The sequence below is a fragment of the Bombus vosnesenskii genome, unplaced genomic scaffold, assembly GCF_011952255.1.
Source record: "Bombus vosnesenskii isolate JDL3184/JDL3185 unplaced genomic scaffold, Bvos_JDL3184-5_v1.1 scf7180000013605, whole genome shotgun sequence".
NCBI lineage: Eukaryota > Metazoa > Arthropoda > Insecta > Hymenoptera > Apidae > Bombus > Bombus vosnesenskii.
This window is the reverse complement of record NW_022883144.1, coordinates 400,610-426,141: the sequence shown is the minus strand read 5'-3', so window position 1 is coordinate 426,141 and position 25,532 is coordinate 400,610. Positions and strand designations below refer to the sequence as shown.

The following is a 25,532-nucleotide window of genomic DNA, read 5'->3' as shown; positions in this document are numbered from 1 at the left end:
TTGTATACTTAATTACCAAACATGGTATAGACAAATTGCAGAATATTCAAGATGTTACTGTTAGTATCTCGATAAATTATATGTGTCATTTAATATGCATGATTAACAAACCAGAAAAGAAAAGAAAGAAACATAAAAAGAAATTCACACGAATAACATAAGACATAAGGGTATAGACATTAATTAATGATATGGTCCAACTTAAGGAAAATATTTCAAACACTTGTTCCTGTTTGAAAGAATTTCATACTATGTTAAAGTTTTCTCTTTCTCTCTCTTTCTCTCGAATAACGAAGGCACTGATTTATTATCTTTAACTTGCGAACACACACACTGTTATGAGATTTCATTTTGGCTAACACTATAGGGGGCTGGGAAACGGGTATAGTAAGGGGATATACTAATAGCATTTAAACATTTTACTATCGATACTTCGAATCGAAACTGGATGTTACTCACCGTGTATAATTTCAGCTTTACACGTAACATTGTAACTTATACACATATTTTTTATATATATTTAATAAAAAGAACGAGTAAGCAATCGCCGAGTTTAATTAGTCCATATCTTTTAGAATTTTTATTAGTAATATATTTATTATATTGTAATAAATTATTTCAAATGATATAGGGTGTTATAAATATCTTGTTTCTCGCTAATTTAGCTTTATTATTTTTAACCGTATAAAAAAGTATATCTCATTCAGTAGAATAAATACCATAATAAACAGCAATGTTAATCCCCAACGATTTTCGAATTTTCATGATTATCCGTATCTTTTTTTAATTGCATATTTTTAAATAAAAAACAGTATTATTGCTATGAAGTTAAATTTCGAGATCTAAAAGAAAGATGATCTTGAAAATTAAAGATGTTGAATGTGTTTTAACGAAATAAGTAATTGCTGCAGAAAAAAACCTAGATAATTGATTGAAAGGTCGACAAGATAAAACGAAACATCCTATACATTCTCAATTTTGTATTTTATATATTTGTTTGTTTCAATCTCCAACGATGTATCACTAGCGAAATGAATTAATTTGATAATGAGTGGTCGAAAAATACACGAGAAGCCATGAATGTTGTTGATAATTGTCTCTATTAAGTACGATACAATAATCATAATAATTTAGTTCTCCTCTCCTTCTTTACACTCATTACCTAAATTCCATATGTCGCTTACGCAAGTGTATTCAAAATCGAGGATCGAACGATAAAATATCCACGTTTATTGCCACGCTACATATAGGTATCATCGTATGCTACATAGAGTATTAAAGACTATGAAAGTAGAAGCTTACGTGAGTAAAAAAAGGGACAAAAAAAAAAGAATCATTCGTTCTGCTACGTTTATACTACATTTACAACGAGAATTTCGTTCAGTCATCTGAAACAGAGGAAAATAAGGAGATCGTGCTTATACACATGTAAAATAGCCAACGAGGAGGCTTAAGAAAAGTTCGTACACTTATTGGAAATAAGGTACTTCGATTAATATTGTCTTTTTTTTCTTTTAAATAAGTATTTCTCACAGAAGATTCTACATTATCGCCATAAAAACATATATCTATATATATATAAATATATATATATCTTCCATTTACATTAAGTATCTGAATTTTGAAATGTGCACCATAAATAAGATGATTAAATCGTTAAGCTAGAAATAAACGTCGTTTTCGTAAACATCACGATGAATATGTAAGAAAGGATGTAGCTTATTTTTGTTCTTAAGTAGACCGCCGTCAAGCATCGATCGTTACGAGAAACTAATACGTCGTTTAATTCGTTACGGAAAATTATTCGATCTATTTTCGACGCGGAAATATGCATGTATGCTCTAAATATACAGTGCTATGCTGTACCATGAGTGCATAGGTGGATAAAAATAGTTCAACAATAACGCCGTTGCTTTCAACGATTCTGTCACCGAACATCGACATTTCGATCAATTGATCTTATAAATTAAATAAACAAGACATTTCTACAACCGCAATAACGTTTCTGGAAATTAAGGAAATCGAGGTATGTCTTGATTTCTTTGTCTCGACCGTCATTACGTGCAAATACTTCGCGCATTAAGTTTTTCGAAGTTCGAAGAGATTCGATTTTTATCGCTATGTCGGAACGAGTAAAAAAGATTACGAGGTATGGTTGCAATAGCATTGGTAAAAAATTGTATTTTTCAGTTTTAACGCTTTGCGTTATAGCTCACCATATTGTTATGCGTCAGAGTTTAGGATGCTACTCTACTTTATTTTCGTCACCTTAAGTCAGACATGCTGTCGAATGCCGAGAATTGCCTGTAATAAATAACTGTTAACTGATGCGCACAATTGTTTCTACCGGGGACCTGTTAAATTATCACGCCCTATGTTCGTTTCACTTTCTTTTTCAAAGAAGATAACGTGGTGTGTCACCCTGAATTTCTTTCGACGAGATTAACTTTTTGCACTTGACGATAGTTCCAGTTCTTATTTAATTAGGAATGTCGTAAACGACTTTTATTCAAGTCGTTGGTTAAATTTTTATGTTTAATATATAATATATGTAAAAATTGCTATGTAATTACTAAAAAGATGATATCCCCAAATATATTTCGTATATAATTATTATATAATTATATATATATATATATATAATTATATATGTTATACATAATTATAAACTATTTTATATATAAAATATATTTGGGGATATCATCTCGCAATAATTTATTATATTTTCTGAAATCAGCCTTGAATTAAAGAGAAACTAAACAGGCACATATATGTTATTATACCTATTTTGCATGATGTTTGTTATTATTTATTTGAGTGCAAAAAGCTAAAAAGAGTAAATAAAATAGCTATATAAAATAACTATTTCAAACAACAAGAAACAATAATCTATCATCAATTCTTTGTTATCTTGCAACCACACCTCCTGATCAAGAGCATTAGCACCGGAAATGTGTATAAGCACCGGATTCTTTAAAAAACGTTAGCACCTAACTCTTCTCTGCAGCCACTAGGGCTAGATCGCCCATATCAAAAAGATTATCTAGGACAGAGCTGTCTATGGGAGGGACTTCTTTCACTATAGTAGAAACGACAAATATTAAGTACTCAAGGATATTCCTTTTTTCTTTAAACAAATCACATTTCTCTTACCTCTATAGTTGCATTTAGATATTTACCACATTACGTATTACGTATAAATGTGTTTCACATATTGTCTATAGCAGCGAAGTGGTGGCCGCTCAATGTGATTGAAATTTTCTGTTTCGTTGATGCTGATGACACTAATATGGTGTCACTGTGTCATCTGTCTCCGGAAGCAAGCAGGCTATGGCGCTAACGTAGCGTCATCCGCACGTTAATCCTTTGCGTTCTCCACATTTTTCTGGAGCGTTACCAACTAATCGGAGCAATAAATATTTACCATTTTCATAGCGGAGCCATCGGGCTTTGAAGATAAATTTTAAATGCAATCGCAGTGGAGCCACTCGACTGTAAAGACAAATTTTAAATGTACCCACTGCGACAATATTTGACGACAAAAGGTTACTACATCTTCACACCTCTAGTTAAGTATTAAGGTTCATCAGCCTTGAGTAATCAATGTTTGCAATGCTTACTATACCAAGAACCAAACAATTTGATTTCTTTACATTAAAGATTAGGCCTACAACATCCGACCGCAAGAAATCAATGCCGAAACAAGGAACACCAAGTTTTTCAGTGTTCTCCTACAGACAGCTCTGATCTAGATGAAACACTAGCTACTGTAACAAGTCTTGCGCACGTCGGCAAGTATTACACTGAAATCGTCGTCCGCCTTCGAAACATGCTCGATACTCTGCGATTGCTGACCCTGTTGAGCCTGTTGCGGTTGTTGCTGTTGCTGCTGCTGCTGCTGTTGGTGTTCCGGATACTTGGCCACATCCATGGCCTGATGGTACTGCTCCATCGCGTGGCCTATGGCCACGTTCGAGCATCGAGCATCCTTGGCTTGATCGTCGACGATGCACTGAGAGTTCGACATGTCCAGCTGCGTCTGCTGGGGCGTGTAGTAACGAAGATCACTGGCGTAATTGTGATTGCTGTCAAGGAGATTCTGAGAGGTGAGGCTGGTATGCGCCACGTTGGTCGGATGCGAGTATTTGAAATACTTCTCCAACTGTAACGTCTGTTGCTGTTCTTCCTCGGCGGTGGTGGCCATCGCTGCCTCCATGTGACCCAGAATCGGATGCTGTTGGCCAGCGCTGGTTCCCTCTGTTTGGTACTCCTGGTGATGACTCATTTGGTACCGGTGGGATACACCTGGAAATAAATCGGTCGTCGAGAAGAATAGCCTCGTCTCCTTCCGCGCGTGACGTCGCGAATAAAGGGGCTATTATGCGCAGATGAGAAAGCCAGAAAAGAGATTTCGGGTTGCTCGAATTGTTACAGGCAAGTGGTTCGTATTTGCAAAACTGTCTCGCTTGGGGGTGTTGCAGTAATTAGCGTGACTGTATGGTGTTATTCGATTTGGCCAACTTGGTTGATCGTTATTGGATCTTCGAAGTTATCGTAACTGTGGGTACGTTACTTTGGGAAAATGCATTCTTGATAACTTGAAGAGTTATTTTTAAGTGGAACTTACTCTTTAAAACTTTTTTCTAGCTGCACTATTTTCTTTCTTCAGCTTTTTATACGTATGTACATACATTGTATTATTTCAGTAACATTTACATATTTGTCTGTATACAAAAATCTCGAATGATCTTATTTTAAAAGAATAATTTTCTAATAAATTTATTTTCCGTATTTGTATGTTTTCAAAGAAATGGTTTTTACATACACATTTCATTTTATTAACATTTGCATTGTATAGTGATAGGAGTTGCAGATGTTTCGGTTAATTTTAAATGTTACTGTTTCACCAAGAATGTGCGATACTTTCAACACCTGTTGGTAGGCGATTTTAACTCGGCAGGTTGGCAAAGTGTTAAGAAATTTTCTGTACCATTTGCATGTATTTGTTATTTATAGTATGCGTGTAGTTTGTCTTAAATGTTGTAAGAAATAACTGAGGGAAGATTTAGATCTTGTTGCTCCTTCTGCTCTGAATTTCTGACACTAATTCTACTCTCACTGTCGACTTTGAGAATACATTATATACTGCCGAACTCTTTCTGAAGTTAGCTACAGTTTTATTCATTTCGTATTATGCAATGAAATGAGACTTTCATTTGTGTTCAAGTATTCCCAGAAATTGTAAAATGCAATTATATCTATTGCTTATACTTCAAAGAAGTTAGATAATCCAAAGATAGATCTTGATTACAGGAAAAAATGAAAATTATGTAGTGAATGATGAAAGATTGTAAGAATAGCACTGAAATTACCGCATTCTTATATCTAATATGTCTTTTTTACATCTGCACTTTGTTATTGTAACACTTATCTGATTATATGGCATGATTAATTCAAACATTTGACAAGTGGAAATAAAGAAGGCTTTGTCATATAAAAAATTCTTCTCTTAAAAAGTTTGTTTATACAAAGGCGAATATCAGTAAACACGAAGGAAAATGTTATCACGATAATTCATATAGTTTTTAGAATTTCGTATGTGATATAGGCACATGATCAGTTTTCTAAATTGAGCTGTAAGTGCAATGTGCCAACGAGCTCTCACCCTCGTGCTTGAACATGTGCATAGATAAATCTGCTTCAATTATCCCATCAAATAAGAAAATCTGTGCTGGCACTTGCGGCCTCGTTGAGGAAACTACATAATGGACATACGTCCTTTCTTAAAATATAAAGCTCTTTTTATGATTAATTAACGGATCTGCGAGATGTTGAAATAAAAATATTGTAAAGTTACATAAAGTAGTATAGTACATTTAATAAATAATTTTTATTATATCCTGTCTATAAATAACATTTTGATAAACAAAACATTGTTTCCCGCAAAACTTTATTTCTTGATTTATTGATATTTATTTGATTGCAGCCTTATTTCTTTCCACTCCTCGTTTATTTTGCATATTTCTAAAAAAGTAAAGAAGGATAGATATGAAATAGAAGATGTTATTAAGAATTAAATTGAGCAAACAAAATTAACAACTTAACGTATCAATTTCTGATGTTATGATATTACAAAATCCTCTAAATCACGGACATTTTTATTATTGCTCTTTTTTCTATCACACAAAAATATAATCATTTTTTCTCACAAACCAAAGAAAGATATATATCTATGTCAAACGACTCAGAAAGGAAGGGCATAACCGAAAGAAATCCTATTTTCTGGATCTTAAAAGGACCCATCATAGGCCATCATAATAATCGTACAAGTCTAAAAAAAAAAAAAAAAACGAAATATTTCGATATATATTTAGCAAATATTCGAACAAAGATCAATAAGAAATTTAAATAAACATCCAAAAGAATAGAGAAACAGCGTAACTAGGTTCCAATCGTGTTTGTGTATTGGACTTGATCCAACTGTAACACAGAATATAATACGTAAAAATGAATAAAGGATTACCGGAACAACCTTCAGCGGCTCCGCGAATCCCCATGGACTGTTGTCGATTGGCACACTGAACAGGATTATAGTTGCTCTCGACAGTGGACTGCATCGAATAGTTGGCAGTCTTCGAGGATTGGGTGTTCGTGTAGTGCTGCAACGATTGATCGTGCGGGGATGCGACTGGCGGATAAAAAGTCCCCGTCACAGAGCCAACATTTTCAAATCCAGAGCGCAATTTATTGCACGATACCATCATCCCGTTCGCTATACCAACCGCGGCTATACTCGACGGCTGTCTCTCGAAATTTAAGTAACTCACCTGAAAGAGAGAAAAATTACCGTTGAAACTTTCACTCGTGTTTCGTCCTACTGTAATTGACACGTTAGCTTGTCCAAACGTTACGATAAATGTGTCACGTGTTCGATCGTGAGGTATGAAATAAATTTTTCGTTTAAGTCGAACCGAAGAGATTTGCATGTTTAATGGAATGTTTTTATCGGAATATTAGATATTTGTGCACCGTTGAGTAAAAATAGTGTTTCATTAACGAATCAAAATGTTTACGTATCGTTCATTACTTTTTAAAGGAATAGAAAATGAGAAATAACGTAAACCATTGTTTCTTGCTTTTGGCGTTATTCTGTGAAATCAAATTTTCAGTTTCTGCTGATAAGTTGATAGAAATAAATTTACAATTTTACCCGACCGCAATTTTTCAGGATTTTAAACGTCCATTTTGAATTTCGTATTTCGAACAGTATCTGAAATTTTATAATAATCGACGATATAGGTTTGTGAAGCAAGTAATCGCAAAGCAACCTACTAAACGAGTCTACATTTGTCCTCATAGTCTCCAGCAAGATCGTTCGTATGCACGCCATTACTCACCGATTTTTTGTAAGTCAGAGTATCTGTGTAAGCACCAGAATTCTGACACGACGATATGCTAGTACCACCAGCATGACCCGTGTGCAGCTGATTATCGGTACTCATGAAAGTGTACCGTTTCGTTTGCTCGCTCATTTCGCCGTGCTGCTTCGACGAACCCTCCATCAGATCACGTTCAGGATCTGGATTTTGATTGGATGGCAAATGCGTTCCGTCACCTGATCAAGATTAATTCGTCAATAATTCAAACGCTATATGTTTCCATAACCACGTACAAGAGATAGAATATGCTTCCTGATGAAATAATAATAATAACCTAATAATATGTGTGTATATATATATATATATAACTTGCTACTATAGAAATTCTTAATAGAACACTTTAGTAGAGGTATGTCATTTTAAAGAGAAATGTTTTATTTTATCAAAGGATCTTCTAATAGGAATTTAACAGAACAATTTAATAAAGTGGATATTCTTACCAAAAAAAAAAAAAAAAAAGAAGAAGAATAACAGAATTTTCAAGTGCCATGAAAAACATTTAAAACTAAGATGCAAATGATTGAGACTTCCTATTGAAATTATTAATAATTTTAATTTTTATTTTAGAATTTATTACCAATAATTACAATTTGTAATTTGTGATTTATTGCTAGTAATTTAAATTTATAATTTATAATTTATTATTTTGATTTAAATTAATAATTATTTGATTTTTCATTTAAACATTAATAATTTAGTTATATATGTAGATATAATTCCTCAAGTTCCACGGCTGTCTGTACGGTAATTAATGCGAGTACAATGTCTCACCATCTGGCTCGGGACTGGCAACTGGAGATATGTCCGGTGTGTGAATGATAGGCGTATAAGGACTACCGTACAAGGAATTGCTCTCCGATTTGTACTCCTGAATACCTTGCTGCTGCTGCTGGTGATACAGGGATGAGATCGGGGAATGTCCGCCCCACGGGATCTGAGGAATGCCTTGATAACTGTCCATCTTGGACCTTAAATAAACATTGAACGTCACTTCGTAATTCTTCCAAGAAACGTCTTTAACACGAAGAACTTGTTAAACGGAAGGATGGCACGAATGAAACTCGATGCATAACGTTTGAAAGAATATTTTTGTTTCGCTGAAACGTGCTTTTTTAACTCAAAGTGAGAATGATTGGTGCAGAACTATTTTAACTTCATTGACGAAAGATCTGTTACATAGTTTAAGTTTCTACAGATAGAGTACATTGTATTTTCATTGACGAAGTAAAGTGTACAATATAGTTAATATTTATAACTATATTTTTGAACAAGTATATTTTATATTTTAATAATAGTTTTAAGAAACATCTTGGTATTGATAACGTTTTTGTACTCTGAAATTACTGAATTCCATCAGGCCTTATTCTACTTAATTTTTATCCATCTATACGACTACTTTTCGCTAAATCTTCGACTATCATTGTAAAACTTGCCAAATATTTGTTGTAAACAGATTTCAGGTTATTCTCATCTTTACACAAAATAATAAAAACATATAAAATAAATATAAAAATGTATCAAATACCAATCACAATTACAATACTATAAAAGGTATTTGTACAGCATTGTATTTATCCTACTATTTCTATACCAATTAATTAGGCCCAAGTGCACAATAACATATTATACTTTATCACTTAGCAGCAGTACTTTCACACGATTACAATAATTTGACGTAACGAAAATAAAATCTGCATATAAAGTCTGATAAAAAATAAATCCATTTACGAATAAGCATATATTTTATATTATAGCCACCGTAAATGCGCACAGATAGTAATACATCTATTCAACCTTGAACCAACTATACCCAACCCGATAACCCTTGCACCTATCAAACTCGATATCGATGAAAATTAATTCCAACGTCTCGATCGCGCACCTTGCACGCTCGATTAATTCGATGACGGAACGGGGATGATGTTGAAAAATCGCGGCGAATCAAGAGGAGATATCGACTTACATGGAATGATGAATCGTGGTACCAGAGGGGTTGGACCTATTGACCGTGGTGTTGGTCGCGGACGGAGGAGAAGACGGCGCCCCTGGGGCCCGTTTCGCGTGTTTCCTACGCCGTGGCCTGTACTTGTAGTTCGGATGTTCCTGCATGTGTATGACCCTCAGTCTCTCGGCTTCCTCCACGTACGGCCTTCTGTCCTGCGGGGTCAACCCTCGCCATTTCTTCCCTGAAATACACGGAGACCATCCGTTAGCTGGTGCTGCAACGGTGCCACGATTTTTCGATACGACATTGCAACGTTAGCTGTAGGTATATATTGGAACGATGCTTACCACCGGTGTTCCTGAATTCAGGGGGCGGCGTGAAAGGCAATAAAAATTGTATGAATAATGTTACACGCGGATGTATACGATAAAAGGGAAGGGGAAAGGGTGTGGAGATTATTGCTTCTTTTCTCTAGATACCTTCGGGGACTGAATTTTTGAGCTGTAGGATGCTCGATCTTTTTCTTTGCGGTTGTAGTGGTTTAATTATGTATGTGGTTTATTTCAATAATTATCGGATATCTGTTTATGTAGCAGAATTAGGTAATTAGTATTGTGTTTATCAAATAAACATTTAATAGCTACTAGAACCAATAAGTTGGCAAATTTGGAGTTTCAATTTATTCCTTTTGCGATTATTAAAAACGTGCAGCTGCACGAATGTGAAATGTATTCTGACATTTTTTACGATCACATCGGAGTTATCTAGGACTATTCATTTCTACCATACTCCTTCGATTATTGTCATCTGTGTATAGTACGCGTTTGGAAACACACTGTAGATTGGTAATCGTAATGTCAAATAATCCTTTGGATGCTTTGGTGTATTGGGTATAATAGTAATATGTAACTTGAAGTATTTTCCGCGTAATTGTCTCTTAAATATGCTAATAATGGCAAGTTACACGCAAGTACTTAAGAATTATTATTTAATACGTAATATATTAGGTTGTCCCAAAACCTTCTTTCGTTTTGTTCTATTACTGCAAAATGGATCGTACGTAATTGAATAAAATAATATGAAACAAAAGAATGTGGTGCATCTATTATTTCCTTATAAAAAAAGAAACTTTTGAGACAACCTGATATTTAGTATTCGTGTGGTTCCATTTATCATGTTACCATTAATACAAGACAAGCCGCTATTTTGCACGTCAACTTGTAAAAGCATTCAAAGTTGACCAAGAAAATGCTTCAATTTCGATCGTAAAACATTTTACGAGGAAGAAACCTTAGAAATATAGATTTATTGCTAAAATGAGAAACTCGACTCGAACGTTTCAATCAAAGCCGCCATGTACAAAGATAAGTGCAGGGGCATAAACCTTGCGTGAATTTGTAATCATAAAAGACGCCATAAATTCGCGGCCAGCTGTTACTTTCTTTGTACGTAGAACACTGCTGGATGGATTTAACACCCACCGTGCATGAATACATTTCCTACCGATTAACAAGGTGAACGTGACAATTAATATTTTTAAAAAATACCCACATGATATACACGTATTATAGTTTGCTAATTACTAATAAAAAATGAACAGCAATATTTGCAAATTTCTACAAATGTTTATCTACAAAGTGCAATTCGCTATACTGCAATACTCTGTTATCACTTTTGACAAAACCTACTCTATTATCGATACGTTTAGCTATAATAAACAGGAAACGACAAGACGCAACGTACATATATTGCATATTTGCGTTTTTAAATGATGCATAATATCCTTGAATACACAATGACCGATAATACTATATTTGTTCCGTAATATACAGCAAATCGACATCAACGTTTTAGTTTCGTCAACGCGTTCAGACTATCCCTCGGAATGCCTGAACTTTCACATTCTATCTAATTTTTATAAACATGAATAATCTTTTAAACAACGGATACCGTCCCTATTAAATCTCACGTGTTTCAACAATCTTCAAATTCCAGTACACCAACCTTTATGCAATCTACTTAACACGTTGACTATCGTGTTACTCAATTTTTTAAAACATTTAAAAAGAGATAAACCCCGTCGATTAGGAAATTTTCGACAATGTCTAACATTCTTCTATCTTACATAACATTGTCAAAGAGAAAGTGTGCAAATACAATATTTTGCAAAAATTATATATGCTAGCCTATAGTATCTATACTTTGATCTATCATAACTTTCAAGGCGAAATATATAAAATTTTCGTGGCAGTTAACGCGTTGAACATCGTCAGAAGCACACTCAGTAAAAAAAAAAAAAAAAAAAAAACAACAACCGCAACTTATTAACACATTGCGTATATTTATGCAAATTCATATTTTTCTAAATATAATTAGTTTTTTGCCTGACTATGTATTTCGCGCTTTTTTCTATCTTCCAACTTCCTCCAAATGCGTAAAAGTGCAAAGTATATTAATTAAACAATCGAATGAAAAAAAATCCACGCGTTTCACACATGGAAATCAACTTCATATATAGCCGGTCATACGCCATCCAATCCAATCTTTCACTGGGAACCTAGAAATTCTTCCATACGTAAGATCCGCATTCACCATTCCTACATACGTACTATTAGAATCACCAGTGCCGGTAAAGCTACCAAGGAGGAAGATATCGCGGCGTTATTTCGAGGATCGATAAGACTGGCTGTGGTTCGTTCGCCGATTGGCCGGCGATACTCTTAATTCATGCTACGAGGCTTGCCCCTAATTGCCCGCTACGTGGCTAGGTCGTCGTCGTCGTCGTCCCCGTGGTCGTTGGTGGTGGAAGCGGAAAAATGGTCGGACGAGCGTAGATACGAATTACAGGAGGGCTTGGCCGGCCGGACGACGACGACGGGCTGGAATCTGCCTTAGTTGCGTTCAATATGCCCGTCCGGCATGGTAGGCCGGAATATCATTAAGCAGGGATAAGGGTTAATACGAACGTAAGATGTTCACGACAAGAACGAAAAACTTGAGCGAGGCGGATGTATATGGTGTGCGCGTACATATGTACACGGGATCGGCGTATACGGGGCCGTATAGGTACATAGGCGCATGGGGGCGTAGATATGGGTGCGCCCGTGCCTTCAGCCAGCCACAAGGCACGAACCATTATTTCATATTTCATTTTGTATATTTCAACTCCGGAGGAGACGCTAACCCGAACGACTCAGCCTCGAAGAGGGAGGCAGTGGATAAAGAGGAGAAAACGAAAACAGCTTGGAAGAAAGAGAAAGAGAGAGAGAGAGAGAGAGAAGTGGAAAAGAAAGAAAAAAGGGACACGTGGAAAAAGGAGTATATATAGGGAAGAAAAAAAGAAAGAGATGGTCGCAGGGTTCTCTAAGTCTCCCTGTAAAGTCCATTTTTGTCGCCCCGAGTTTCTTCTTACTTGGCTCTCCTTCTTTGTCCCCTTCTTCTTAGTCTTCTTCTTCGTCCTCTGCTTCTTTTCTCTTCGAGCGGCTGCCCTTTTTTGCGATACAAGTACTTTTCGAAAGGACAGCGGCCAGGGTTGACGCGTGGAAGTAAACTCCTGCGACGTGCTCGTCAAGATTCAATGGAATCTCCTTTGTCGCTTGTCTTTGTATACGTGGCTCGTACGGGGAATGAAGTCGAGATTTCTTTGAGAATCTGATTTCTAGTGATAAATTACCCGTGATTGAGAGAATTACTTAGCTGAGCAAGATTTACGTCGCGAATTTGTTACTAAGTTCTTCGAGATTGTTATAAGGAAGTGATTGTTCGGCGGCTAAGGATTGTATTAATAAAGTTAATTTCGATATCTGTTTTGTAAATTGATTAATATCGAGCTTAACTAGTTACGCTGCGAAAGTTAGTTAAAAGAACATCTCTGTTCTAAATCAATTATTATCACATTATTCAATATCTTACAGTTACGTAATACGTGTCTTTCGATATTGATATTATTTTAGTATTTGAAAAGCAAGAACAAACGCGACGTTTTATGATTCTGTAACAGATTAACAATCTAATAAGTAATGCTGCAAGTCTGCATAAATTTTAACGTTACAATCAGGTTGTAATATATGAAATGTCCGTTAGAGCGCTTCAGATCCTTCGCTTAGATTGTATCAAGAAGTAGGTATATCGCCTGCACTGTGGTTTACATAAAATTAAATGTCGATCTGTGCTCTTTCGTTCTGTATTTTCTACTTGAAATAGCGTCGGAGGTTCCAATCACTGACCCTATCCAATGAGATTCGCATTTGTCTTCCAAAAAATCATACCTAAATGATTACAATCAATCTTCGATGAATACTCTATTTAATACTTCAATTGGATCGACAATTTTAAGGTAGTTATAAGACGCCGTGTAAGCATATTTACTATATTTGCTATATTCGATAAGCATAAACGCGGTGGAAGTATATTTACCATTATCCTTTGCTTAAATATGAAAACAAGCTTTTGCAAATCGTCAACGATGGAATGAAAATAGAAAGAATAATAAGATACTTCGACGTAACTTTTATGACTGTGCTTGCTTCTGCCTCTGCATTCGTCATATCCGCGTCATCACGAAGCGACGAATGTCGCCGACGACGAGGAAAATAAGACGGTTGAAAAAAGAAGCGATAGCCAAAGAAAAGAAGAAACCGCAACTTCTTTCTTCTCTTCGACTCTTCGCCTCCCAAACTTTCCACCTTCTTCGCGGTTGCACTCGTCCATTTGCTTCCGCGTGTTTCGCAGAAACAGTGAAGTCAGGGCGAAGCTGAAAGGTTCAGAAGCGGACGAGGAGGAACTGTGGAAGAAGAAGAGGGATCGGCGCCTGAGACTTTTTGGCCGACAATAAGTAAACTTAATTTAATATTCCTGGGCGCGCTCCGCGGTGAGCTAGCCGGCAGTGATTCATCATCACACCCGCGCACTGCTTCCCACCATGACGTCCTCGTTAAGTATTCTAATGGTTGCCGTGTACCTCTAATTTACTCTGCTCTCGGCCCTAGTCAGACGACTTCATTAATTTCAGCGTTTCGGTCAAAAGCGGACCGCACTCGCATCGGAAACACTTCAGTCCTTGTTGGATCAGCTATCGTGCCGTTGTTTCGTCGTCTTCTGATCGTAATCCGCACCAACGTCTGTGTGTGACTCCCAGTACGACGAAGAGACAGAGTTTGGCTTTGATAGAGGTTGAAATTACTTGCGGATTGCAGGAGAAGAACACGACACATGTACGTGACACTTTTGCTTTTATCTTGCGCGTTGAAGATATTTTTGGTTTCCTAGAAAATTTCTATTTTTCTAATCTTTTACTTTTTTTCGAAACACTGATATACGACAATTGATGTGTCGCTAATAAAATTGTAACTTTTTCGATAAGATAACTTTTCATGGTGTAGCTTTTATAATACAAATATCGAAGATAATTTTAAACCGAACAACGTTGCAAGCTCTTAATCTGTTTCATAAAGATCCTACATCCGATTGGAAACTAAAATTTTATGTTAAGAGATCCTGACAGAATAATTCTGAAATTCATTTCGCGTTACAAAGAAACCTCGATCGCTGTGCACAGCAAAAGCATTAAGAACTCCGTTATCGCAACGGACGACAGGCGCACACGCGCGACCGCGCGACGCACGCAAATGTATGCAAAGCGCATGCGGGTCACAATAAGTCGATCAGCGGCGAGCATACTTCGGAAATCTCATTTGAACCGATGCTAATAGGCTGCCTTATCCACACCGCCTAATCTGACCGCGCGTATACACGACCGGCCGACTCGTGAATTCCTCGAAGCGTGATAAATTAACGCCAACGGAGATCGCGACAAATTACGTCTCTCGATTCGACGTTGGCTCCCCTTGCGCCTGCAGATCGCTCGTGCCGAAATGTCTTTTTGCATCTGTCAACGAAGCACACCGTGTGTGCACATACGCGCGCATATGCGCACACGAATATATTTAACTTCGTTGGCTGCTAACATTTTCCAGAAAGCTCGTTCGTTCTGCCCGGTTAATTAACGATTCCGCGGTGATTTACGCACACGGCGAATGCAGCCGGCGTGGCGACAGGGTCGATTAAGCCGCGTTTCTATGCACGCACGCCAGTAGCAAGACTAACACCGGCACTCAGGGAATTTCGCTCTGCTCGCGGATGCAGCATCGCTGGAACGTGACATTTCCAGAATCGAGCGAGAAACTTCTCGCTCGGCATTTAGAATACCGCGTGGAATTAGCTGCCACTCGCACTCGTTCGTGCCTTCCAATCGCACTCTTATACGTGGCTTTAATTGCGCGTACAGCGCGCGATAAATCTCTTCGTGCGGTGCACTGAATCGCTTCTAGCGCCCCCTGACAGTCTGCTGAAGAAACGCCTCGTTTAAGAAACAATTTGCTCAACCCTCGAGCATCGAGTCATGACATGATCGCGCGACGGTCCTTCAGCCGGCGGCGTGAAGCGTGCTCTCCTCTCGATGAGTTTCACACCGTTTATATACGACCACGATCGAACGATTGCTAAATTACACGCACGCGACGCCGGTAATAAATATACATGATGTATCGGTTCGCGAGCGGCCGTGCAATTAAATTTATCGGGACCTCTAGCCGCTGAGCGACTGATGCGCTACGCGACTGGCAAAATTGACGTCGATCGATGAGATACCGAATAAGGACGGGTTTTTGTCGTGCAAGAAAATCTAATGAGAATACGTAGCCTCTATAATGGCACTGATGTTCGATAGGTACGGTGAAAGTTACGTGAGATGAGAAGTATGTCGTTACAAGGGTAGTTTGGCGTACCTTAAGTAGTTAAAATGACATATTGAATCTGAAGATTCTAAGAAAATACCAACGATAGAAATATGTTTGAGAAATGAGTGTCTTGTAATTCAAATTTCATTAGGCGATTCTACAACCAAGTAGTTTTCTACGAGCGGTGTTTGTCAGAGAGAATTGTTAGTGAACATTATCGAGTATAGTTTTCGATTTGAAGGCGATGTTGGAAAGAAACACAGCTCGCCTATGTTTAAAAGCTTGTCGTACACTAATATTTATACCTAGTTCATTCGTAAGAGTCCTGGAACGCCTTTCTTCGTAATATCGTTATATCACAGTCATATGTCATACTCGTAATAGATTATTGTTAAACCGCGTTGCACCAGTTGTTCAAGAGCTGTGACCAAATTCCATTTATATTTGGAGATCAAATTAATGTACTCGCATTAGATAGAATGTTTTAAGTATCTTAACGAGCGACGATATTTCAGAAGCCAATATACGAATAATCATAAAAAGTTCATGAAAGATAATTCCTGCGTGTGTCTGATCTACATCCATAAACTTATTCAATATCTTAGCTACTTGTATACTTGCAACAAAATTTACTCAATTTTAAATATCAACTGACCATTTTACAGGAATGAAGGAATCAAAAGTAGGAGCATCTCGTATTCGTGGCAGTGCAACCTAACCCACACGGGCAATTGAAATGAAATTAACGCAATCGAAATTAAATCGGTACCCTAGCTTGTTAATACATCTTCCTATAAAACCCCTCTGCTACCCGAGTATTCCGTTAAGTCCGACCGATACGACTGGAAACCGCTAAACCGATTCGATCTACGAATGAATTATAGCTAAACGCCGAAACGGACCGCGTCGAATTGGTTTGATGGAATCACAGTTGATCGACGTTACGAAGCAGAAAATGCGTTCATTTAACTTCTCGATACGGCTTGTCCGCGACCGGTGTGTAATAGTTAATATAGGCAGCAGCAGTCAGGAAACAGCGTTATAAAGAGAGGGCTCGGAGAATCAGACGAGGAACGAAGATGAAGACGGAGATGAAAGCAAAGACGAAGACGAAGAAGAAGAAGAAGAAGAGGTCGAAAGCGAGGCCCACATCGGTGGGACCGCATCGTGCACCCCGCCCAACCTGGGTCGCCCACTGTCACCATTAATAATACGTCTCCCGTCCCGTGATGTATCTCATCTCCGTTGGCGTCGTGTGTTGTGCCTCGTGTCCTGTCGTGTCGGTGTTTAGCCTTCGTTGTGCGCTCGGTCACACGCACGTGCACACACATACCCGCTGAACGCACACTCGCTACCTTCTTTATTTTCTCTCTTCTCCCACTGTAATTTTCCCTCTCCCTCTCTGTCTATCACTTTATTTCACCTTTCTCTTCGTCCGTTTCTTCGCTCGTCCCGTCTCTTTTCGTCTGGACTCAGATGATATCGCGGTTCCTCCTCTCGCTCATAGGCAATGCCAATAACGCACATGCACACGCGGTTACGCGCGAGCGTGTCGTTGCGTGCAGGTACTTGGCACACCCACACGAGCCTTTGGGAGGGGTTGCTAGCACGAGGTCGTTACGATGCACATGCACGTCTCGCGTGCAGCAACCACGACGACGACACTTTGCTCTTTCAACTTTGACAGTTACTTTTCGGACAAAGACATCAGCCGGCACGACACGGTGCTTGGCTGTCTGGGAAACGGGTATTCTCTTTCTCCGCGCTCCCCTGCCATTGGCAAGCGCAAGAATCTTTGCCTAGGAGTATAATGGCAGGGGATGATTTTGTATTTTTTATTCGCCAGTCAGACGACCAAAAGGCATCAGCGATGAACAGAGTCTCGGTAAAGATGGAAAGAACGAAAGAAGAGTATACAGTATACATGTAGTAACGTCACTTCCGGTTGGGAGCCCTCGCGGAATTCGCCGGTGGTCTTTAATACCTTGCGAGAAAGAAAGACTTTTAAAAATACTTTAGAATTGAACGTTAAAGTTGCAACGAGATATTTAGTCTCTAGATTCGTTTTTAAGCTGGTACCTTTGTTTCCTATTGTATTAATCTATTAAAGGCCAAGTAGTGGAATATTATTAATAATAAAAATTAACCTAAACGCAACACTGCTAAGGGACAAAAGTATTGCTTTAGCAATGTGCAAGAAATATATCAGAATAATATATACTTTAAAGAAGCTCATGACATTAAAGTGAAAAAAAATAGTATATCATAATGTTAGAAATACTTCAATATCTTCAGACTTCACAAAACCGTAGAACCGGAGTAGAAGAAGAAGCGACGGAAGTATATCATTAAACAAATGCTTGCAGTTCCATTTCGTAACCATAATATTAAAAACCAAAATTCACTAGCCGATAATTACAGCTCAACAAGTATCTAAAGTGTGTATCTTTAAATTTTGTAACTCTGTATTTAAGATACTATCGGCGATAGTTAGACCAGAGTTTCAAACGCAGAAACGCGTGAACTTTAAAGTTCAAAGTTAAAGAATTAAAAACAATTCTATTCAAAAGAGGAAATGGCTGAAACAGGTTCGAACATACGCTTAATACCGCTCAACCAGGCCAGAGACCCTCAATTATCGCCGATCAGCCTCTTCTCTGGTCGTTTCCCCGTTTAGTCGCGGTGCAACCCCAAAGTTGAAGGAATCCAAGCGTCTCTCGGTGGCAGTCATTCATGAGCTAGCAGGAACTCGATTACGTCTACCGAACGGGGACGAACATCAGATAATCCATTAAGATCGGCAGAGGTCTGGCTGATCGCCGGAGACAGATTACTTTTCCGTCGGGCGAAAGCAAGGAGCCAGAGATTGTCGCAAGGGGGCCCACACTGAGCTCCCTTCGCTTTGTCCACGTGCTCAGCGCGTACAGTATGCTTATGCGATAGACGAACAGAAGTTCTCGAAGACATTGGTGAATTGGCTGGATCACGTCGTAACAGAGCTGTCTATCGAAATAAAGAATTCCTTGGACAGACGTTTAGTCGTTGTTGCGTGTAATATACTTCTTGATGTATCTTTATTAGCTACTACAATTGTTGATCTTTTAAGGAACTATTTTTAACTACGAGCGACTATCGGTAAAATTGCAATTTTTAACCGTTTAATGGAGTATTTAATCCTTTTATCTCGAGGACCATCTTTGATAGAGTAACATGAGGTTGGTCGATATGAAATATTTTTCCAAGTAAAATTTTTACAGCGTATAATCTTTTCCAACCACCATGCATCTAATGAAAATAATTTTAATATAATATATCAAATATTTCAATATCCAATGATTAACCAGTTTCATTGTTCCATTGATTAGCAAATGTTTCATGACTTAGCAAATTTTTTAGAATGGAACTGTTGCAGTCTCTTTTAAAGTAATTTATATATCAAGAACTTATTGTACAAATTATAGGTATTTAAGCTTCCTAAACAATAAATTTCTGTTTTCCTTAGCTTTCGTAGCAACTTTGGCAAATCTAACATCATGTAAAAGAATTATACAAATATTTTGATTATTCATAGCGGCCAATAATGAGGTCTCCATGTTTAATCCTTCTTTCTATTCAATACACGTGATTTATAGCAAATCTTTTCTTCAACGTGATTGATAATAGACCAAACCTTAAGCTAGCATTGGATCGTTAAATTCAAATTTCTTACGCATCAATCAAATAAAATGACAAAGAATTCCGATCTTTTTATCCTTAGCTTTGTCATTAGATTGCATTCTATCAAAAATAACTTTCAACATTACTACACAGATACTTGTTTCAAAGTTTCTCATGACTTTTATGTATCGTTTCACTGCTTGGTTCTTAATGATCTCGTATCTCAATCATAATTGTCACCAAATCCTCAAGCCATTAGCGCTACGTTTCTCTCACGCATTAACTCGTTGTTCGATCGATGAAAATTAATCTTGGCTTCCCACTGGTCGATGAAAACTCCAAACGATAAATACAAGTTTCGCGGCATTCCTGATTGCGGCTCGTCGTGGGCGCAGCGTTGAATCTCTTCCTGGAAAATCATTCATCGTCGCGGGCCGCGTTACCTTGGGTGTCTCGAAGCGAGAAATATCACGCTACGAAACGGCAATTGTCGTGCTGCGTTATGCATGTATCCCAGCGCGTCCGCTCGTCCCAAGCGAGCGTTAACAGGCGAGTGTTCCACCACGAAAACGTTCTTCGTCGAGGACACCACGATAGAATGCTCGTGAACGAACACGAGAACGAAACGTTTCCATCGCGATGAATCGCGAGTGGAAGATGACACACGCGTTTGTCAATTTCCCTTAACATATCCTTATGGACTATCGCCGATAGTCTACAGTCTACAAAAACATTAGGTTGTTGCACGATAAATTTCGTCTTTGATGTACGGGGTGTTCCGGCAACTGCGGTACAATCGACAATACGTGGGTGATTCTATAATACATGGAAAAATCTGTCGAAAATATAGAATAAAATGTTTCCATAAGACGTTTCGTTTTCGAGAAAATCGAGTTTAGTTTTGTCAAGTGTACTCCAGTTTGGCAAATTCCGGGCTCGAAGAGAGTAAACGATCGACAGAAGATTATTACATATCTGCAAATAAGTAAAAAATATGAAGTACAATTTTCTCATAAAACACTTTGGTTTTTGAGCTAAGTAAATTCGAAAATTTATTATGCGCCTGTATAAAATCAGTTCTTAGCTAGACATGTTCAAAGTCTCAATTTTATTGAAAATAAGGCTCGAAACGTAAAAATTTCATTTTTCATTGTTAACTTATTTTCGTATATAGAATAGTTTCTGATTGTTTGCTCGTTATATTTAATCTGTAATTAAATTATCGGTAGTTAAGTTTAAGTATGCTTGTCAAATTTCCAAACTCGATTTTCTCGGAAACGAAATATCACATGAAAAAATATTATTCTATAATTTCGACTTCTTTCTTTATAGAGTCATCCTGTTGTCGGTTGTACCACAGTTGCCGGAACACCCTGTATAATATCGTCGTCCTACTCCTTAACTGTTTTTACTCCATTTTTCAACAAAATGTAATTAATCGATCTACATGTGTGTCCTTGATATAAAGAACGCGGATTCACGAGAAAATGATGAAAACTCTACTTACGAAACAACAAATGTCCAGTTCTTTTAAATCCTAACTCCTCACAATGGTATTAAACTCCATAAACTTGGAACTGTGTTTTCTCAGTTTACAAACTAGTGAACTTGATAAAAACTAAACCGGTTAATACGTGACTACTACGGTGGTTATCGATGACCCACGTTACTCAATCTTCTAGGATAATTAAAATAAGATAAATTTCATCGACTAAAAAGTTTTCAACAATGTGAATACCTTGTTGTTATTGATAATATCGTCGGAGAAGAAGTGCGTCAATACGATATAATATTTTGCAAAAATTAAACGTTAACGTGTAGCATATTTAACTCTATCGCGGCTCTGTAGGCAAAATGTACATGTACAAGTATCAATTACTGATTAATTCTTGTGTTACGGGAAAACTAGCTACTCTAATAACGAGTATAGTTACTTATTCTGTTAATTTTGGTGGACAACGATATTGCACTAAGAGTCTCCTTACGAATTTAAATTTTTATACAAATTCATATTTTTGAGAATATAACTAAGAAGGTAGAATCCCAGTAGGAAACAGAAGGAAACTTTCCCTATCAAATATTACAGAAAGTAGTACACTTTGAATATCTTACGTATTACTACATGCTACGTATACTTCGCGATATCTTGCACCTTCAAAATTCTCGCATCTATGTACTTATGATAAGTTTCGTTCGCGATTTTTTTACTGAAAAATATGAAAATCGTCCGCAATTTTCCACAAAGAAATATGAAAAGTCGCCCGCGGCTGGAGGGCAGAAGCATCGTCGAAATGTTCATTTTTAAACACAGATCGTATCGACGTACCTTATCGATCTGCGCGTATTTCATATATCGTATGCTACAAGAAACTCACAGGGGAAACCTATTTGAAACTAGCCAATAAAATTCTGTCACGTAATACAATGCCGTTCACTACGGGTGGTTCGGTTGAAAAAAGCGATATTACTGGTTCGTAGTAGCGAACGTCCGGAAACGTTTTACTCGATCGTCGGGAAGAATGTTAACGAAAGCGGACAATACTTTTTACGAAACGATGCGGCAATGAACAAGGCTCGTTTGCGCGATTTATAGTTAGACTCCGCGTTTTTGATCCAAGACATTTCTTCGAGCGATATGACGTTTTACTAGGTTCGCATTTCAGCTTGATTTTCGTTTGAATTTTGCGCGGTAATTTCCTATCGGCGAACGTTAATGTGATATTGATGTAAGAGGAAGATTCGCGATGAGAACGTCCAATAGAAGGATCGTTACGATCGTTGATGATCGCATCGTGGCAAAAAAACTTGATTACGATTGGAAACTAAACCTGTATTTAATGAGAACATGTAAAAAATAGTATTTTATTGGCTGGAAGAATATGATGTACAGCCACATGATAATATTTATTACGAAGAAATAAAATTATTATCATAAATCATGTTAGAATGAGATTGCTGTTGTTTTAAATGTAGTGTTGTGTTATTACCACAGGCAATAGAAAGGAGTGGTAAACTGAACTGTGAAGGAAAATTTTCATTCTATGCTAAGAAAATTAAATTAATTTCGGAAAGAAGAATAATGGAAGAACTGCGACAAATAAAATAATACACAATTTCAACTGTTACGCGTAACGGAATAATCTTAATTGAAAGTTCTAAACGAACCGCTACTCCTTCATGAAAATAAGTCTGCTGAACTATAGGTAAAGGTAAATGACTACAAGAAAGTGTAACATTTCCTTGTGTCTTTGAGCAGTTCTGAACATTTTGTTCCTTGGCCCAACGCAAAAAGGCGGTAAAACATGGTAAAATCCAGTAATGCACTTATTGTGTTTAAACTAAACGTAGGATAATAGTAAGTCGCAAGAATTTCGTATCAATTTGCCACGAATTGGCTGTTTAACGAATACTTCCTTTCTCCATAGTAGAGCAAAAATCCGCTAACAATTTAAAACTCGCATTAATTAGATAGATCATAATAAGATAAAATATAATACCATATTCGCGTCAATGTTATTCGAAATAACGAACACCATTCGTTCAAGCAAATAACGTATCCAATTGAATAAATCTACAATACTATCTAAACTGTGTATCTCGTAGCAAACTACCAAACTTTATCCAGGAAAAGGAAGAAAAAAGCTTACACCAAATCTACACCTAGTCGAACTTCGAGCGTGATTCGAACCTTAAAACTCCTAAAAGTCATAACAAGTCTTGCATTTAAAATAACTCGAACTTTCCAGGCTTCTGTTAACATTTTATATTCACGATCCGTTTCAACGAAATTAATCAAAATGCGTATAAAATACGTTATACTAGTCAAACTTTCAAAACCTCTGTAAACTTTCCAGACTTTCGAATCCAACAAGATTTTCAAGAAGATCGAGATTTTCAAGAGTTACAAGCTTCGAATCATGTTCCAAGTTGCATCGAATCTTTTTACAGATTCCAAGTGTTTCAGATCCCACCGCTACCGATACCATACGCCTTCGCTTCTAGCCAATGTTATTACGTTTACGCACTTTGAAATGCCTGGGACCTGGGCTAAATCTCGACGAAATCGGCCTAGCCGAGCCGGAAACTTTCGTTCGAGCGGCTCGATCGCACCCGTCACTTCTGATCGGAGCTGTACAGGCGTGGTGCAATGCAGACCGGCGATCAGGGGGGACAAAAGTCTCTCTTTCTCTGCATCTTTCTCTTGCGCTCTCTTCGAGTGGAGAAAGAGTCGTCGGTGGAACGTAGTCGGCGCTCGAGGGGTCCCACCTCCGTAAACACAACGCGATTCCACCTTCGTTGCTCGCGACGTGTATTTTCATAAATATAATAATTTATTTTCTCTCTGCAGGTAAATCCACACACGAGTGGCGGATGTTGTAATCTTCCTTCGTGTTCGTCCTCGCAATCCTCCTCTTTCGTCGTCGTCATCGTCGTCGTAGTCCTCGTGGCTAGTCGTCGTCGTTCGTTCATTCGTTGGTTCGGGGATAGGTGGGTCGGAAGGTAAGGTAAGGTAAGGGTGCGGCCAGACTTCGCTCTCAACTCCACCTCATTACCCGGCATTCTATGCAGAGACCGCGCTTATGGCTTATTATTGCTTTAGCTTAGCCAACCCGTCGGTTCCTCGATTCTTCGTCGTTCGTCTATGTGCGTATCTACACGCGTGGACGTGCACACGCGATTCTTTCGAACGATTTTTCGTTCGGCTCGTTCCGCGTCGAGCCGCGAACATAGCGTTTTCTGCTGGTTTAGCGAGGCTGATGCAGTTAGACGAAATTTGTCGAGTATTGGGGCAAGCTCGTTTATTTCAGGTATAATTGGGATTTCCCAATTTTCAATAAGTAGGACTCGCGGACGGATTACCACTTACAGTGGGTGAATTTTGCTAAAGATAGGATAACAGATTTTAAAAACTTTGCTTTGGTACGATATTTTGTGGTACGACAGTTTGGACGCGTAAATGGCGTTTGAGAGGACGCCTGTTTATCTTCACAGGCTGTATCTCAATTACAAATACAAAGTTGCTCTGAAGATCGACGATGTTTCTTAACTCGATTTGCGATGAACCGTTGAAGACTATCTATTTTTATATCGGGATTGTACACGTTGTAGTTCTCACCATTTCATTCACACTTTCGCAGAAAAGTTTCAAATTAATTATTTAAAAAATTTCTCCACCAAAAATTCCCGTAAGAAGATGTCCAGAACATCTCGATACATTTCTATAATACTACCTCAGCAGAACTCTGCGACATGTACCGATCTCCATCACCGGAATAGAACCAATTCGCGTAACAAGCTTCACGATTATCTGCTAAGCGTCTCTAAAAGACCAAACGCACTGGATCGTTCCAGCAAAGACAGAAATAATCAGATTATCCTATCAAGTTATCCTATTGCTGCGACGTGTGTATTTAGGTGTCGTTTCCTGCGAGGTCGCCAAGAGCTCACGCATGTCTTCTCGTTCAATCGTTCGACCATCCGTCGGCCTTCTCCATTTCGATTCTCATTTTGTATGTACGCGCGCAATTATTGGTCCCGATCTTGTCTGCAGGTTCGTTACGTTGGTTCGCCTAGCAGGCACCGGGTCCAAGGAGAGCCCTCTCCTCTGCACGGCTGTGCGTAATGCCCCTGATACGACTTTGTCGGTATTATCTGCTCGCCGGGCTCCCGGTGGCTCCGTAAAAACAAGACCGCCGGAGATTTAACCCTCGATATGGCGACCACCGGAATATCGTGAAGGCCTCTCCCCTCACG

At 38.0% G+C, this 25,532-nt stretch overlaps 1 protein-coding gene across 3 annotated transcripts in view; it reads right to left on the bottom strand.

Moving 5' to 3' along the window:
- The window catches only part of LOC117238758 (putative transcription factor SOX-15), an 81,988-nt gene that overhangs the window by 10,960 nt on the left and 45,496 nt on the right, over positions 1–25,532 (bottom strand). For 2 of the 3 annotated variants that reach the window (XM_033503927.1, XM_033503928.1), the window contains exons 5-9: positions 9,403–9,625; positions 8,211–8,407; positions 7,398–7,615; positions 6,524–6,827; positions 2,700–4,305 (exon numbers count right to left, since the gene is read on the bottom strand). In XM_033503927.1, coding sequence (XP_033359818.1) covers positions 3,761–4,305; positions 6,524–6,827; positions 7,398–7,615; positions 8,211–8,407; positions 9,403–9,625 — 1,487 coding nt within the window. In that variant the 3' untranslated portion in view covers positions 2,700–3,760. Of the gene's footprint in view, positions 1–2,699; positions 4,306–6,523; positions 6,828–7,397; positions 7,616–8,210; positions 8,408–9,402; positions 9,626–25,532 lie in introns of those variants that run through there. The other variant, XR_004494259.1, reaches the window with a different exon arrangement.